Raw genomic sequence first — 15,931 nt, forward strand, 5'->3', positions numbered from 1 at the left:
GAAGAGCCCTGTCCAGTAAGTAAAATGACTTGCTACCACAATCACAGCTCTTGGGACGAACAAGATGCCAAGATGAGACTGGACCACCTCCGAAGTCTGACGCAGTTTGGAGAGCGGAGAGGGGATGCAGGGAAGCGGAGGGCACTGTGTGGTCGTTCTTAGGCTTTCACGGCCCTCACTGGTGCCAAGCCCAGTGTTGCCCAAGGTGTGCGGGACGGGTCAGCAACAAGTGGGCACGGGAAGGCGGAGGAAAACTTCAGTGAGCCGGAAACACTGAGAACTGCTTCCGGGTCAGGGGGCAGGAGCCACCATGGAAGTTCACTGGGCCGCGGGGCCACCTAAGCCGCTGGCGGGCGTGTGAAGCGAGCGAGGCGCTACGCGGCCGGCGCTGCCCGCCGTGGACACACACAGGCGGGTCCCGCGGAGTTGCGGCCTCCGCCATGTCGGTGCTGGGCGAGTACGAGCGACACTGCGACTCCATCAACTCGGACTTTGGAAGCGAGTCCGGGGGTGGCGGGGACTCGGGCCCGGGGCCCGGCGCTAGCCCAGGGCCGCGAGGCGGCGGCGCGGCGGAGCAGGAGGAGCTGCACTACATCCCCATCCGCGTCCTGGGCCGCGGCGCCTTCGGGGAGGCCACGCTGTACCGCCGCACCGAGGTAGCGGCCCTCGGCTCCGGCCACCGCCGGGCCTCCCCGCGCCCTCCTTCCCGGCCTGGCTTTCCCGCCGGGCTTGTCCCGGGGTCTCAGGGGCCCCACCGCGCCTTCAGTTACCTGCTCTGGGAAGTTAGTTGGTTTGATCACCCTGTCACTGTGGGCGAACTGAGCGAGTCACTGAGCCGTCTTTTGAATTTTGTTTCCCCGTTTGTAATTGGACGTAGCAGTAGCTACCTACTCCCCCATTTACTTGTTTAAAGGTTACTTTGAGATCCAAACGAAGGTGCTTTATACATTTCGAACGGTCTGTAAAAAGCTTTCCTCCTTTCAAATCCCTGTTCAAGGTCGGGATGGGGAGTTGGTGTGTATGCTTCCAAAGGTCCACACTGGCACCAAATCTGCTGTTCTGTTATTTTTTTCCATAAATGATCAGTCGGAGGATATTTTTTTTTTGACGATCACAAGGAAGATTATCATTTTTTTTTCCTCTTTGCTTTTCCTTCATTGACTGTATAAGACAAATGCTTTACTGGTGTAGTTTGTTCTTAGCTATTGGGGGTAGGAGGCACAAGGACCCCTTTCTTTGAGAACCCAGGAAAGCTAGGTCATTTTTCCCACCTTCTTGCATAGGTTCACACCCTGTTGAGTGACGTTGGATCACTGACTCCCAAATTAAGAATGGATACTGATTTAAAACCCTGGGATAATGATTGTCTCCCCCAAACTTAAATGTAAATTGGGTTAAACCACTACAGCCTCAAAGCTCTAGCTTTAGGGTAAATATTTAATAAGGCCTTGCTGGGGTTGCAGAAGGTGTGATTCATCCACGTGCAATTCTAGTGTCTGCTCCCAGCCAGCGGTTTTTTTTTTTTTTTTTTTTTTTTGGTTTTTTGTTTGTTTGTTTGTTGTTTTTGTGCTGGGAATGAAGCAGGCTTTGCCAATACCAGGAAGGCATTCTACCACTGAGCCACACCTCCAGCCCCCACGTATATCTAAGACTGCAAGGGGATTGCAAGAAAATACCTTTGTGTGTTCTTTTTTATTCCAGTGCACCGTTAATGAGCAGGGTTAGGATTAATGTCATCTGTAGTGGTCTGTGTTCTTACGTGTGCTCAAAGATGAGCATCACTTACTTTCCAGCATGTAAGTCAGTATATTTAAGTGGCTTACTCAAGGTTTAGCCAAATGCTCCAGTTTCGTGTCTCTGCCTTTTCATCGCATTGAACTTGATTGCTAGCTTTGAGTTAGCTTTTAATCACACTTCTCAGAGCCTTATGGCATTTTCTGTCACCCAGTATTCACTAGATCTGAATTGACAAAGCGTCTTAGATGCAGCCCTTTCCCTCCAGGTTAGAGTTCAGTGAGAAGACCAGGCAGCCATGTTAGGAACAGGGTTTCAGGAATGAATCTTAAAGGTGAAAACAGGACAGAGGACTCTCAGTGTAACAGAACTGGAATAAGAGGGTGACTTACATTTACATGTATGGGAAAAGGTTCAGAGTTTCCCAAAAGCAAGTTGGGAAGGCCTTGCTGACATATTCTAAAGGAATGTTAATGTAGGTGCTGGTAGGCTAGGGAGCCATAGCCGAAAAACTAGCACTATCCCAAAATGGAGTAAAGGTTAGGTCACTCTGTATGGAAGTGACTGCAGGTTATGATGATTTAATTTATTTTCTAAAGGATGGTCTTGTCCAGAAAGAGTACATGGAAATCACGAAGGTTAAGCTTATGAAATCAGGCAGGCTTGCTGTTTTCTATTCATCGTCAGCTGTAATGCTGCTGTGCAGGCCCCTTCCTCTCCAGACTCTAGCGCTACCACAGACCTAAGGACCAAGAGCATCCCTCCAAAGAATCCCTGAGGTCTGTTCTCACCAGACCTTCTCCGTGGAACTGATACTGTGCAAATTCAGGGTAGCAACAAAGAAATGTTTTAAGTTTGTTGTTGTTTTGTTTTGTGTTATTTCTCTTTTCCTGCATTTATTTTGTGCATGTGTGTGGAGGTCAGAGGGAGTCAGTTCCTCCACTGTGCAGGTTCTGGGGCTCGAATTGAAGTTATCAGGTTTGACAGTAAGCACCTTTACCCACCGAGCCACCTTACCAGCCTTCAGAATAACTTTTTTTTTTAAAGACTTAGTTTTTGTTTTTAATTCACTGTCCGTATGTGGGTATATGCAAGTGAGTGGAGGCCAGGGGCATGGGATCCCACGCAGGTCCTCCCAGAGCTAAAGTTATAGGCATCTGTGAGCTGCCCACGGTGGGCACTGGTAATTAAACTCTGGTCCTCTGCAAAAGCAGTACACTCTCTGACATGCTGAGCCATCCCTCCAGGCTGGGAAATACCACCTTAATGCTTCAGTTCCCCTCGTTCTTCAGTAAATTATAACTGTAGAACCTTTACAGTCTGTTAAAAGGAAAAAGTAAAGAGTCATCTGTGGCCCGCTGGGAGGTTTTCGTTCTAGACTCACAGGTGGGGTATGGAGCCATGCACTGCCAGTCAAGAAGAAAACACAATGCTCCTGCTACTGTGTTGTAGGATGACTCACTGGTGGTGTGGAAGGAAGTAGATTTGACCCGGCTCTCTGAGAAGGAACGTCGTGATGCCTTGAATGAGATTGTCATCCTGGCGCTGCTGCAGCATGACAACATCATTGCCTACTACAATCACTTCATGGACAATACCACCCTGCTGATTGAGCTGGAATACTGTAATGGTAAGGTAGAGCTCAGTGGGCCTGCCGCTGAGAGACACGCGTGACCACGGTACCGTGAGGGAGGAGAGGATAAGACCACACTTACAGTGACAAAACTTTAAATGGATTTCTGGGGTTTGAGAGAAGTAAGATGATGTTCAGAGTACGGGTAGGGAGTGTCCCTCCATCGTCACGTTCTTTCTTGTAGGTATAGTTCCAGCCATCTTCAACTTATTACTGAGTTTTGTTGTAGGAATAGGTTCTTTCTGGTTTTTTGTTATTATTGTTGATTTTTGTGAGTCTCGATGTGTCTCAGGCCGGTGGAGAAGTCAGTATATAGCCCAAAGAGGTCTTGGACTGATAGTCCTCCTGCTTCTGCCTCCCTCATGCTGAGACTCAAGTGTAAACAAACTACCATGCCTGCCTCTTCAAATTATTTTTTCAGTTGTATTTTTGTATAGATGTTTCCTCATGGAATGACATTAGTTCACTGTTTTAGACATAATACAGTTCTAAACGGTGTAATGTTTAATGCAATTGTATATGGAATATTTACTTACATTAACTTCAGCTACTGCTAGTCCACTAACAAATGGTCTAAAGGTCATGAGTGAGTGAGAATGATGCTGGCCTCTGGTTGCTTGGACAAGTTTTCTTACAGACGGCAGCTATGCCTCCTTTAAAAACAAAATTCTAACTGACCTTACATCCTGAGTCCCATTGCTCTCTAACCTTGGGCAAAAAAACACCCTGGTACCTTAGTTTCCTCATCATAAATGAGTTTGTTGATGCTAAGGATTTACTAAGTGAATTCTTAGTCTGGGCAAGTGTCTGATAGCAGGCCTTCTTAGGTATCAGTATCATTAACATGAGAATCCCCAGAGTCCTTTTCTGAGCTGCCCATGAAGGAGGCACTCCCATGTTCATCTGCACTGTGCCGTTATGTCTGGTTCTGAACAACCCTAAATATACAAGTCACTTTTGAAATAGCACAAGCCTTACATAATTCACTTCCTTTTTTGTTAAGAGGAACTAGAACAAATAGTACTTTTATTTTTTCACTCTGCATTACTGAATTGCAGGGGAGGAGAATTGTAAAAATGTAATCATATATTGGATCTGTGGGTAGGAAGTAAGATGAAGTTTATACTTATTCCACAGGAAGAAATGAGTAAAAGTAATAATGACTTAAAGCAGTCTAAGAGTAGACCTAGATTTTAGGAAACCTTTTCAGTACAAAGAAAAAGTTGTTTATCAACGCTGTAGTTTTAAAACCCGTGCATCACAGGTGTAACCCACAGGTTCTAGTAGCCGCACTGACAGAATTGCTACGAAAACATCACAGATTCCTTAAAGGGCCTGGAAAGGAAAGCACGCTGACTTTGAAGCTGTTCCCTAGAGGCTCATGAGTGGTCTTCATCTCAGTGTTTTTTAAAGCTGACAGTTTGCTTTTTTTTTTTTAATTGCGCCTCTTGTACTGGGGGACGAGATGTTTGACAAATATTTCTGACAAAATGGAAGGAATTTAGTACCTCTGTGATAAACCCAAGAGGGAAGAAATAATTTTCTTTGGGAAGGAAGCAGAACCCTTCATTTCCTGATGTCACCTGTTAAAACTCCTATTAATACAGGATCCACGCTTTTTTCTTATTGAACAACTCAACCTGTTTTTTGTTTAATTGCAGGAGGGAACTTGTATGACAAAATCCTTCGTCAGAAGGACAAGTTGTTCGAGGAAGAGGTAATTCATATGTGTAGAAGGAAGCTAGAATTATGTTTAATTCTTGCATTCTGGTTCTGTATTTACTCTTCCAACAATGAAGAGTGTTTTTTTCCTTTTGTTCAGACTCCTTCCAGGCTCTGAATGATATTCATGAGAAAGGAAACCTCTAGCCAGGAAGCTGTCTATAGCTGCTTCCTAACTGTTTTACCTCCACACCATGATTCACTCTGGGCTTTCTTTCCTGGTTCTATTACTGCATACTGGTATGCCCAGTTTTCTGTACCTTTGCGTTCTTCCTAGGGTTCTTTCCACAAGTCTGCTTTACCATACTGTATGTCATGATCGTGGAGCTGTCTTAGATGACCTGCATTTTCTTTTTACCCTTACTACTTTTCTTTGTCAACTCAACCTACAAGTAAGGGCTGTCAAGTCATGTTGTGTTGGGGTGTGTGTGTGTGTGTGTGTGTGTGTGTTTAAATAGAGTTGTTTCTAATCCCAGGATAACATGTTGAATCTGCAGATGGTGGTGTGGTACCTTTTCCAGATTGTTTCAGCAGTGAGCTGTATCCACAAAGCTGGGATCCTCCACAGGTAATGACTAGAAAGAAACTTGAAGATTGGAATCTTCACTGCCAACCCAATTTCTACCCTAAGGACCTCCCATTACCATCTTCATGTCAAGGTTTTTTCATTGGTAATTAATTAGGGGGAAAGAGTGAATAAAGAGGTTGTTATCTTTGATCTCTAAGGTTAAATTAGGTTTGTGATTTAGGAAGAATCTCCTGAGTAGCTAAGTAACTCACTACTTAGTTATTTCTTTTAGGTGTACATTAAAGTTGAGTTCATTGATTTATCAATAACCCTAGAAAGTGCTGTTAAGGGAATTCACAGTAAATGTTTTCTCTGAGGAAGAGTAGTTGGCAGTTGTTGTTAATACTGTAATTTTATTTTTACTTAAAGTAAAACCTATTCATTTTGTATGATTTTGCCAATTCTTTAGTTGATAAAAAGTTTGAAGAGAAAAGGTTTCTTATAATAGAAGAAAACCATGCTAAGAGCATCTCCACCTTATACTCTTGCTAAGCAAGTGACCATTGCTAGTGACGGCTTATAATATATTAGAGTTTCTTTTAGTACTTTGCCCATTTGGCTAGACTATATTTCTTTAAAGCTACTGAACATCTGCATTGCATGGTTGTTACTTTCTTTTTAAAAGTAAAGAAGTATACTGTGCTGGTTTACTCAACATTTCATAATAAAAGAAGCCAGAAAGAAATAGTTTAATATACTGTCAGTTCATCTTTAGGAAAGTAGCCAGCAGCTTTCTGTAGATAATTAACAGCCTTGTATGTTGTCCCTGAGCCACGCAGTCTCTCCTGCCTTCACCGATTGCTTGAATCTTTGACACCTTTGATCCTTAGCATGTGTTAAGGTATATAATTCAAGGCTAACTAGTAGCTGCAAGGCAGTGAGCCTCATAGGAGAAAGGCTGTCTGGAGCACTGTTTTGTCATCTGACTCTTTACCCAGTGACATCACCGATCCGGGTAGCACGCCTTTGCTGCCCTAGAGAGTGAAGGCAGTTCTCTGCCTTTCCTTTCTGAGCCCTTTCTCCAGCACTAAGCTGGTGGTGAGCACTGGGTGGGGCATTTACAACCTGTGACGGAGACTAAGTGATGCCAATACTTGTTTTTATTCTGTACAGATCCCAGGAAAAGGGAGGTGGGAAGTAAGGTCATTGCTATAGGGACTTAGTATATTATTACATCTTCTTTTTCAGAGATATAAAGACATTAAATATTTTTCTGACCAAGGCAAATCTGATAAAACTTGGAGACTATGGCCTAGCAAAGAAACTTAATTCTGAGTACTCCATGGCTGAGACAGTGAGTATAGCCTTTTGATTATTATTATTTTAGCATTTATGTTTGTATGTGTGCATGTATGAGTTCATATGCAGCACATGAATGCAAGTGCCCACAGAGACCAGAAGAGGATATTGGATTATAGGCAGCTGTGAGCCACCTAATGTGGATGTGGGAATGACACCTGGGTGCTCTGCAAGAGCTATAAGTAAGTACTCTTAACCACAGCCCCTTTAATATGTTTATTGTTGGATTTATTTTCTTTTGTATGAGTGCACATGCATGCATGCATATGGAGGTTATAGGAAAACTTGTGGGAGCTATTTCACTCCTATCATGTGGATCCTGGGGACCAAACTCAGGTTGTAAGGCTTGGCCGCACGTGCCTGCCATAAGAGCTCAGCCAGCCTACCTGATTTTAAACAGATCATTAGTTAAAAAGCAGACCTAATCTGGCCTTTAGGACAGTAACCTAACCTTCAGCATTAAAACCCAAGTGTTTCTCTTGTGGTTTCACAGTACTCTGCCCCTAAAGAACTTGGGAATGTAAGTTCATAGACTTAACTTGTCCTGATGTTTTCTGATATTTCAAGACATGCCTGCGTGCAATTTAGAATCCGTAGTGTTTTACCAAAAGTTGACCTTTAGAAAGTGGCCCAGGAAGCACTAGGGAGGCAGAGGCAAGCAGATCACTGTGAGTTCAAGGCCAGCCTGGTCTACAAAGTGAGTCTAGGACAGCCAAGACTACACAGAGAAACCCTGTCTCAAAAAACCAAAAAAAAAAAAAAAAAAAAAAAAGGAAAGTGACCCAGGAGATGTTGGGTGAATACTGTTCCTCCTGCTGTGCTGGCCTGGCCCCTACCCACTGAGCTGAGTCCTAAGCACCACTGTTTCTTCTTGAGTGAGCATTATCTCAAAACCTTTTTGCAACCTGTTGCTGAATGTTCTGTGAGTGTTATCACTAATACCTTGAACCCTAATTTAGCTGTTGAAACGACTACATAGTTACCAGAGAAAAGAAGTTAATTGTGTATTTTTTGTTGTTTTTGTTGTTTAGCTTGTGGGCACTCCATATTACATGTCTCCAGAACTCTGCCAAGGAGTAAAGTACAATTTCAAGTCTGATATCTGGGCAGTTGGCTGTGTCATTTTTGAATTGCTTACTCTAAAAAGAACATTTGATGCTACAGTAAGTTGGTGTATTGTCCCAATATTGTGTTTGTAATGTGGTACATGTTGAAGTGAATCAACTTCATTTATTCCGGAACTTTTTTTTGTTTTTTTGAGACAGAATTTCTATGTGTATCCTTGGCTGTCCTGGACTCACTTTGTAGACCAGGCTGGCCTCGAGCTCTCAGAGATCTGTCTGCCTCTGCCTCCTGGAACTTATGATTTTCTGAGCAGAAATCACCTGTAGTAAAAATAAACAAACAAACATACATACATCTGAGTTAGGCCCTGGGTTATAGTTGTTTTTTTTTTTTTAAGATTTTATTTATTACATATACAGTGTTCTGCCTGTGTGTACACTTGCAGGCCAGAGGAAGGCACCAGATCTCATTATAGATGGTTGTGAGCTACCATTTGGTTGCTGGGAATTGAACTCAGGACCTCTGGAAGAGCAGACAGTGCTCTTAACCGCTGAGCCATCTCTCCAGCCCTATAGAATGTTATTAAAATCCTATAGACCAGGGCCGGAGAGATGGTTCAGTGGTTAAGAGCACAGACTGCTCTTCCAGAGGACCCTGGTTCAATTCCCAGCACCCACATGGCAGCTTACAACTGTCTGTAACTCCAAGGTCTAACATCCACAGACATACATGCACAAAGACGTGGTGGCATACACCTTTAATCTTAGCACTTGGGAGGCAGAGGCAGGCGGATCACTGTGAGTTTGAGGCCAGCCTGGTCTACAAAGTCAGTCCAGGACAGCCAGGACTGTTATACAGAGAAACTCTATCTTGAAAAACCTAAACAAACAAGCAAACAAGAAATAAATAAATAAGGAAGCAGTTGAAGTACTGTACTTGAATTTGTTGACTATAATTTTAAGTCTCTAGAGCAGCAATTCTCAACCTGTGAGCCAAGGCAGACCCTTTCATAGGAGTCAAACCAGATCTCCTGCATATCAGATATTTACATTATGGTTCATAACAGCAACAAAGTTACAGTTACGCAGTAGCAATGAGAGTAACTTTATGGTTGGGGGTCACTGCAACATGACGAACTGGAACTGTATTAAAGGGTCACACGCAGCATTAGAAAGGTTGAGAGCCACTGCTCTAGAGTCACCTATGTGATGCTACAGTTTGGAAAAACTGTTTCATTTCTTATACTTTAGCTACATCAGCTTTGTTTCTTAAGCTGAGGCATATTATGTATAACACCTATCAGAGTATTTGAAATATCACACACTCCCTCAGTAAAGATCGTCTTTGTTTCTATGGACAGCAAATTTTTAAAAATAGGTTTCTTTTTTCTTCTTTAAAGCTTAATGTAAAACAAACAAAAAAAAATTTGTTTCTCAAGCTTTAATTTGCATTCAGAATCACCTGGGCATCTTGCTAAACTGCAGGTTCTGTTTGAGCAGGTTGGGGTGGCATAGTCCGTGCTCTGTTTCTAACAAGCTCCCAGGTGCCGCTGTTGGCTGTACTCTGTGGGCCACACTTCAGAGTAGCTGAAGTGGATTCACATCCACTCGGCATAACCAGGTGTGAGAATGTAGATAGATCATTTCTGTGACCCTGTTTCATCACTAAACATGAAAATGATCCCTAGCTCTCTGTGAAGATTTTCTGATAGTGCATATGGAAAAAATAAATGTTGGGTAATGCAGACTCACTGGTCTGTTAGGAGACCCTTGTCTCCTAGATGGTATACCATCTAATTCTCCTAAATAGTAGCGTGGAAGAAAAACACCTTGTTGAATAAACAGGCTTTGGATGTGTGATGCCTCCATTTTGGGGGTTGGTTGGTTGGTGGGTGGGTTTTGTTTTGTTTTGTTTTTTGGTGGGGTTTGTTTGTTTGTTTCTCTGTTTTTGAGACAGGGTTTCACTGTATAGCCTTGGTTGTCCAGGAACTCACTCTGTAGACCAGGCTGACCTCAGACTCAGAGATCTCCTGCCTCTGCCTCTGTCTCTCAGGTGTTAGAACTAAAGAGGTGAGCTATCACCCAGCTGATGCCTGTTTTTGTTGTTGTTGTTGTTGTTTGTTTTTCTTTTTTGTTTTTTCAAGACAGGGTTTCTCTGTGTAGCCTTGGCTGTCCTGGACTCACTTTGTAGACCAGGCTGGCCTTGAACTCACAGAGATCCGCCTGCCTCTGCCTCTGCCTCCCAAGTGCTGGGATTAAAGGCATGCACCACCACACCCGGCTGATGCCTGTTTTTTACTCTCAGTGACTTTGAGCAAGTTATTTTATGTTAATAAGCACCACTTTTCTTGTGTACAAATTAACTATGCTCATAACTCCCTTGCATTATACTTATAAAGATAAAAAGGTACGTGTAAAATGCTGTCTAGCTTGCAGTGGTTCCGCAGTAAGATGGTGGTGGTGCTTCCTGTTACACTGCTGTTAACTACTTTATCATATTAAGATACTTGGTGATTTTTTATTTTGGGGGGGGTAGCTGGAGGCAAATTAGCTGCAAAGGAATTACAGGAAACTTCTTTTTTTTCCTGAGAGAGAGAGGGGCTGGTGGGGTGTGCAGGGTCTCATGGAGAGCGTGCTGGCCTCACTCACTGTCTACCCAGGGATGACCTTGATCTTCTTGCCTATGCCTTTACACCTGGCCCTGTTTTATTTCCCTCTTGAGATTCAACTGAAGGGTGAGATTATAGTGTATTCCAAGGCGCATCCTTCTGGCTACACAGTCCTAGTTTTGGTCCCTGTCTTTGAATTCGTCCTTCCATCTCATAGCAGCACTTCAGCACCCTGCTCTCCCACATGTACTGAGAGTTCTAGGATGAAATCAGCACTGCAGCACTGCTGCCACTTCCCTGACTAGTCACAGACACCGATGCGCCCCTGCTTGGTACAGACAATGCTATCTTTTTGCTTTCTTGCTTTGGGGGCTAGAGGGGTTGGGGGTTTTGTTTTGTTTTGTTTTGTTTTGTTTTTTCAAGACAGGGTTTCTCTGTGTAGCCTTGGCTGTCCTGGACTTGCTTTGTAGACCAGGCTGGCCTCGAACTCACAGCGATGCACCTGCCTCTGCCTCCCGTGTATGTCTGTGTACCACATGAATGTGTGGTGTCTGCAGAGGGCAGAACAGCATGTTGGATCCTCTGGAATAGGAGTGACACATAGTTGTGAACCACCATGTGGGTGCTGGGGATTAACCCTGGGTCCTCTAGAAGAGTACCTGGTGCTCCTAACTACTGAGCCATCCCTCCCTCAGGCTGCACTAACGCTGCCTTTATATAACAAGGAGTAATGTACTCTTCCTTTCCTTCTAGAACCCACTCAATCTGTGTGTGAAGATTGTGCAGGGGATCCGGGCCATGGAGGTCGACTCCAGTCAGTATTCTTTGGAACTGATCCAGCTGGTACACGCATGCCTCGACCAGGTAGGCCTCAAGTCTTCACCTGTTCCATGTGGCCTCAGCATTTGGGGCATGACACAGATAGGAAGCACACAAACCATGTCCACTTCCCAAGCTGGTCTCAGGGTAAGCATTGGTAATTCCTGGTATCTGGGTGCTTTAGCAAAGTCTTACTTTATTCTAGTTTTAATCCTTTTTAAAAATGATTTATTTTTATTTCATGTGCATTAGTGATTTGCCTGAATGTTTGCCTGTGTAAGGGTGTCGGATCCCCTGGAACTGACGTTACAGGCAGTTGTGAGCTGCCATGTGGGTGCTGGGAACTGAACCTGGGTCCTCTGTAAGAGCAGCTAGTGCTCCTAACTGCTGGGTATTCTCTTCAGCCCTTTTTTCTGTTTTGAAAATATATAATTGTAAGATGGTTATAACATTCAAATTGTATTGCATTTTTAGTGGTCAAGTTTGTTTTGGTTTTTTTTCGTGGGGGGGGTGGTTTCTTCATTTTTTAAACAACGTTTGTCACTACACAGCTCAGGCTTGGCCTTGAACTTGCTGTGGTCCTCCAGTCTCAGCTCCTGAGTGCTGCGATTACAGGTATACACCATCACACCTTGTAGGAGGATCAATTTGGTTTTATAAAAAATATAGTCAGGTATAATTTCAACTCTTACATAAAGGATATGTAGTTTATTAAAGTTTCTTTACTGTGTACTCAGTTCTAGTGTTACTGATGGTATGGGCAGAGAGCCAGTAGCACCAGAATCACCCAGTTGGGGAGTTTTATAGCGAAAATGATGATTCCTTGGCCCTACTCCAGACCGCAGAGTCTCTGAACAAAGCCCCAGGGGACTCAGTGCCTATGTGTTGGGCTTTGTGAGCTGCTGCCTTAACTGAATAGATGAGGAGGGCACATTGTACAAATCCTCATTCATGTGCCTGGCCTTCTTCTTTATTTATTATTGTTACATGTATCTGCACATGTAACCATTCATACACATATATGTGTACGTGTGTATAACCTACAGAGTCCAGGTTCTAGGAGAAAAGGAAGACTGCATTATTCCTGGTTATATAAAGATAGTGCTAGCCAGGTGTGGTGGCACACGCCTGTAATTCCAGCACTCAGAGAGACAGGAACAGGTGGATCTCTGTGAGTTCCAGGCCATCCTGGTCTACTAAGTGAGTCTAGGACAGCCAGGGCTACACAGAGAAACTCTGTCTTAAGAAACAAAACAAAACAAAAAAAGATAGCACAATTGGGGCATTAGGAGCACCAGGGGCTTTTCTAGAGGCCATAGGTTCAGCCCCCAGCATGCACATGCTGCCTCAGAACTATGTGTCACTCCCATTCCAGGGTATCCAACACTCTTTTTGCGATCTTACATATGTATGTACGTGTGTCTAGGACTGACTACTTGGGTTTGGACAACCTATGTGGGAGCTCGTTTGTGGAGGAAACTGATTCTTCCTTGTTCAGCAGCCTTTGACTACGTGTTGCTCTTCATCAGGGGCTGGGACCATGCGTGATTTCCCTGTCTTCATTGGCAGGTCAGCTGATGTGTCATTAAGCTGGTCTTATTCAGCAACCATATTATTGGGACGTCATAGGTGCATGGTCCCTGTCATGTTTAAAGGACAGGCTGGATCAACAGGCAATCTAGGCCTCTCATTCTTGGAAATTGTCATTTTAAAAAATTAAAGTCTCTTTTCTTTTTAAAATTGGTTTTTAGCTAACTTGTCTACAGCCTCTGAGGGAATATAAAATTCCTTATAGTTTCCATATTGTTCATTCACTTTAAAAGAAAACTAATGTTTTTTACTCTTTAGGATCCTGAGCAGAGACCCACTGCAGATGAACTTCTGGATCTCCCCCTTCTCAGGAAACGCAGGAGGTAATCCACAAAGACATCACTTCATCACTTCAGAGATGGTTGAGAGTAACAAGGAAGGGCGCTGTCTCCTTCCCCAACAGCCTACTCTCATTGCTTAAGGGTACCTCCTTGCTGCTTTATTCTGGATTTCCCCTGGTAGGACCCAGGGGCTTTCTGTTCCCCCACATCTGTGGACTCTTTAATTCTAAAGTTGAGGCATTAGTACCCTTAGATTTGCAGTTAGGGCCTTAGGGTGGGATGTTCTATTTTGTTTTGAGACAAGGCCTTGCTCTGTAACCCAGGCTGGCATCAAACAAACCATCCTCCTGCCTCAGCTTCCCAAGCACTGAGGTTATAGGCTACATCAGCCAATTGTTAGTTTTTTGAGGAACCTCCACACCACTTTCCATGGCATACTAATTTATGTTACCACCAGCAATGCGTAAGTTCGTGTCGCTCACACCCTTGCCAGTATGTTACTTTTTAGCCTTTTTGATTATAGTCTTGTAATTGGGGCCAGATAATCTTCCCTGGTTTTGATGTGCTCTCTCTGATCATGGTGATGTTGAGCATTTTTATATACTTGCCATTTTTTTATGTTTGAGGAGTGTCTGTTCAAATCACCATTTTAAAAACAAGGTTAGGTTTGTTTTCTTTTAAATGAGTAGTTTGCATTCTTCATATATTAGATAAAGTTTGCCACTATTTTTTCCTACACAGTAGGCTGTTTCCTTTGCTGTACAGGAGCTTTTTAATTTGATGTATCCCATATTTTAATTTTTGCTCTTATTACCTATTTTTTGTTCTGACATGCCTATTCCATGTCCTGAAGTTTTTTCCTATATTCCTTCTAATCATTCCTTAGTTTGGTATACATTAGAATTTTTGTTCCATAACTAACTTTTCTTGGTTTCTAGTTGTTTTGATTTTTTTTTTCAGATTATTTTATCTTATGTGTGTTTTGCTTGTATGTATATATGCACCATATGCATACCTGGTGCCTAGAGATCAGAAGAGGGCAACAAATGCCCTATGACCAGAGTTACAGATGGGCGTGAGCTGCTGAATGGATACAGGAACCAAAGCCTGGCGCCTGGAAGAGCAGCAAGTGCTCTTAGACTCTCATCCATCTCTCCAGTCCCCTTCGTTTTATTGTTATTTTAAAAATATCATCTGTTTATTCTTGGATAATTTCATACATATATCCAATATGTTTTGATCATATCCTTTCCCAATTCCTCCCTTTCACATCCGTAGAAGCCCCGGCACTTCCCCTCTCACCTTCATATGTCAGTTCACCTTTTTTTTGTTTTGTTTTGTTTTGTTTTCTGAGACAAGGTTTCTCTGTGTAGCCTTGTCTGTCTTGGACTCACCTTGTAGACCATCCTGGCCTCGAACTCGCAGAGATCCGCTTGCCTCTGCCTCCTGGAGTACTGGGATTAAAGGCAGTATATTTAATTTTTTATGTAGCTTGTTTCTCAACAATATAATATGACCTTAATATCTTAACTGAACATTTTCAATTTTTTTTATTGATTTTTAAAAATTTTATACTTTGTACTTTGATTGTAAAATATAAGATGCCATACTGTAGGCATGGAAAAATAATACAATGAAAAGTGTAGATACAGAAAGTTGCATAAAATACTCTTAAAAACACAAAAATCTTATTTGGCTAGATTTGTGGCTTTAGACTTGGCCAAGCTCTCTTGAGAGCTTTCAAAAATGATTGATGCCTGAGAGGTAGTGTAGTAATCCATAGACTCAAGCAGAATGACGCAGCCCGGCTAGAGTATGGGTTGTAAATCAAAAGAAGAATCAGGGCTCTTGAATGCCAAGCTTAATTCACAAAGGAGCGCAGGGCCGCAGAGGTGGCTTAGGGGTTAAGCACTTGCCGCTTTCGCAGGGGATCTAAATTCACTTTGGGCAGCTCACAGCCACTTGTAACTCAAGCTCTGGGGAATCTGACTCCTCTGGCCTCTATGGGCACCTGTACTCGTGTGCATATATGTGCCCCCTCACACACACACACAAATGAAAATTAAATATACCATAGAAAAAAGCACACACCCTTAATCCAGCACTCAGGGAGGCAGAGGCAGGTAGATCGCTGTGAGTTCAAAGCCAGCCTGATCTACAAGGCCAGGCCTACAGAGTTCAGGACAGCCAAAGCTACACAGAAACCCTGTCTTGAAAGAAAGAAAGAAAGAAAGAAAGAAAGAAAGAAAGAAAGAAAGAAAGAAAGAAAGAAAGAAAACACAAGAATTAGGTGTTTGTAGAGGACAGTTTATATGAGAGAGGTGCGCAGAGAAGTTACTTAGCAGAACTTGTATCTGTTGCTAGGTTACTTCAGGACAGAAGGACTGATTGGGATGCTCGTAAGCGAGACTGCCAGGAGGCACTAATGTGTTTGTGAGTCAGATAGGAAGCAACCTGCACAGAACCTAGTGAGTGAGATGGGACAGAGGAGTAGCAGGGAAAGTACAGTAGCAGAGTATAATGGTGTCACAAGTTCAAGGCCACTCTGACACACACACACACATGGACACACACATGGACACGCACACACGGACACACACGTATGTGCAGAG

General features: G+C 43.2%; 1 protein-coding gene across 2 annotated transcripts in view; it reads left to right on the forward strand.

Annotated features, from left to right (window-relative positions):
• The first annotated feature begins 273 nt into the window (after positions 1-273).
• Positions 274-15,931, forward strand: part of NEK9 (NIMA related kinase 9) — a 48,991-nt gene continuing 33,333 nt past the window's right edge. Inside the window, exons 1-8 of one of the 2 annotated variants that reach the window (XR_014780819.1) lie at positions 274-656; positions 3,187-3,364; positions 5,029-5,084; positions 5,587-5,657; positions 6,846-6,951; positions 7,988-8,119; positions 11,383-11,493; positions 13,297-13,361. Coding sequence is in view for 1 of the 2 variants with exons in the window: in XM_084791164.1 (XP_084647290.1) it covers positions 441-656; positions 3,187-3,364; positions 5,029-5,084; positions 5,587-5,657; positions 6,846-6,951; positions 7,988-8,119; positions 11,383-11,493; positions 13,297-13,361 (935 nt within the window). In the remaining variant the exon portion in view is untranslated. The remainder of the gene's footprint in view (positions 657-3,186; positions 3,365-5,028; positions 5,085-5,586; positions 5,658-6,845; positions 6,952-7,987; positions 8,120-11,382; positions 11,494-13,296; positions 13,362-15,931) is intronic. The other variant, XM_084791164.1, reaches the window with a different exon arrangement.

Source organism: Acomys minous, assembly GCF_964271855.1.
Source record: "Acomys minous genome assembly, chromosome: 8".
NCBI classification, from domain to species: domain Eukaryota; kingdom Metazoa; phylum Chordata; class Mammalia; order Rodentia; family Muridae; genus Acomys; species Acomys minous.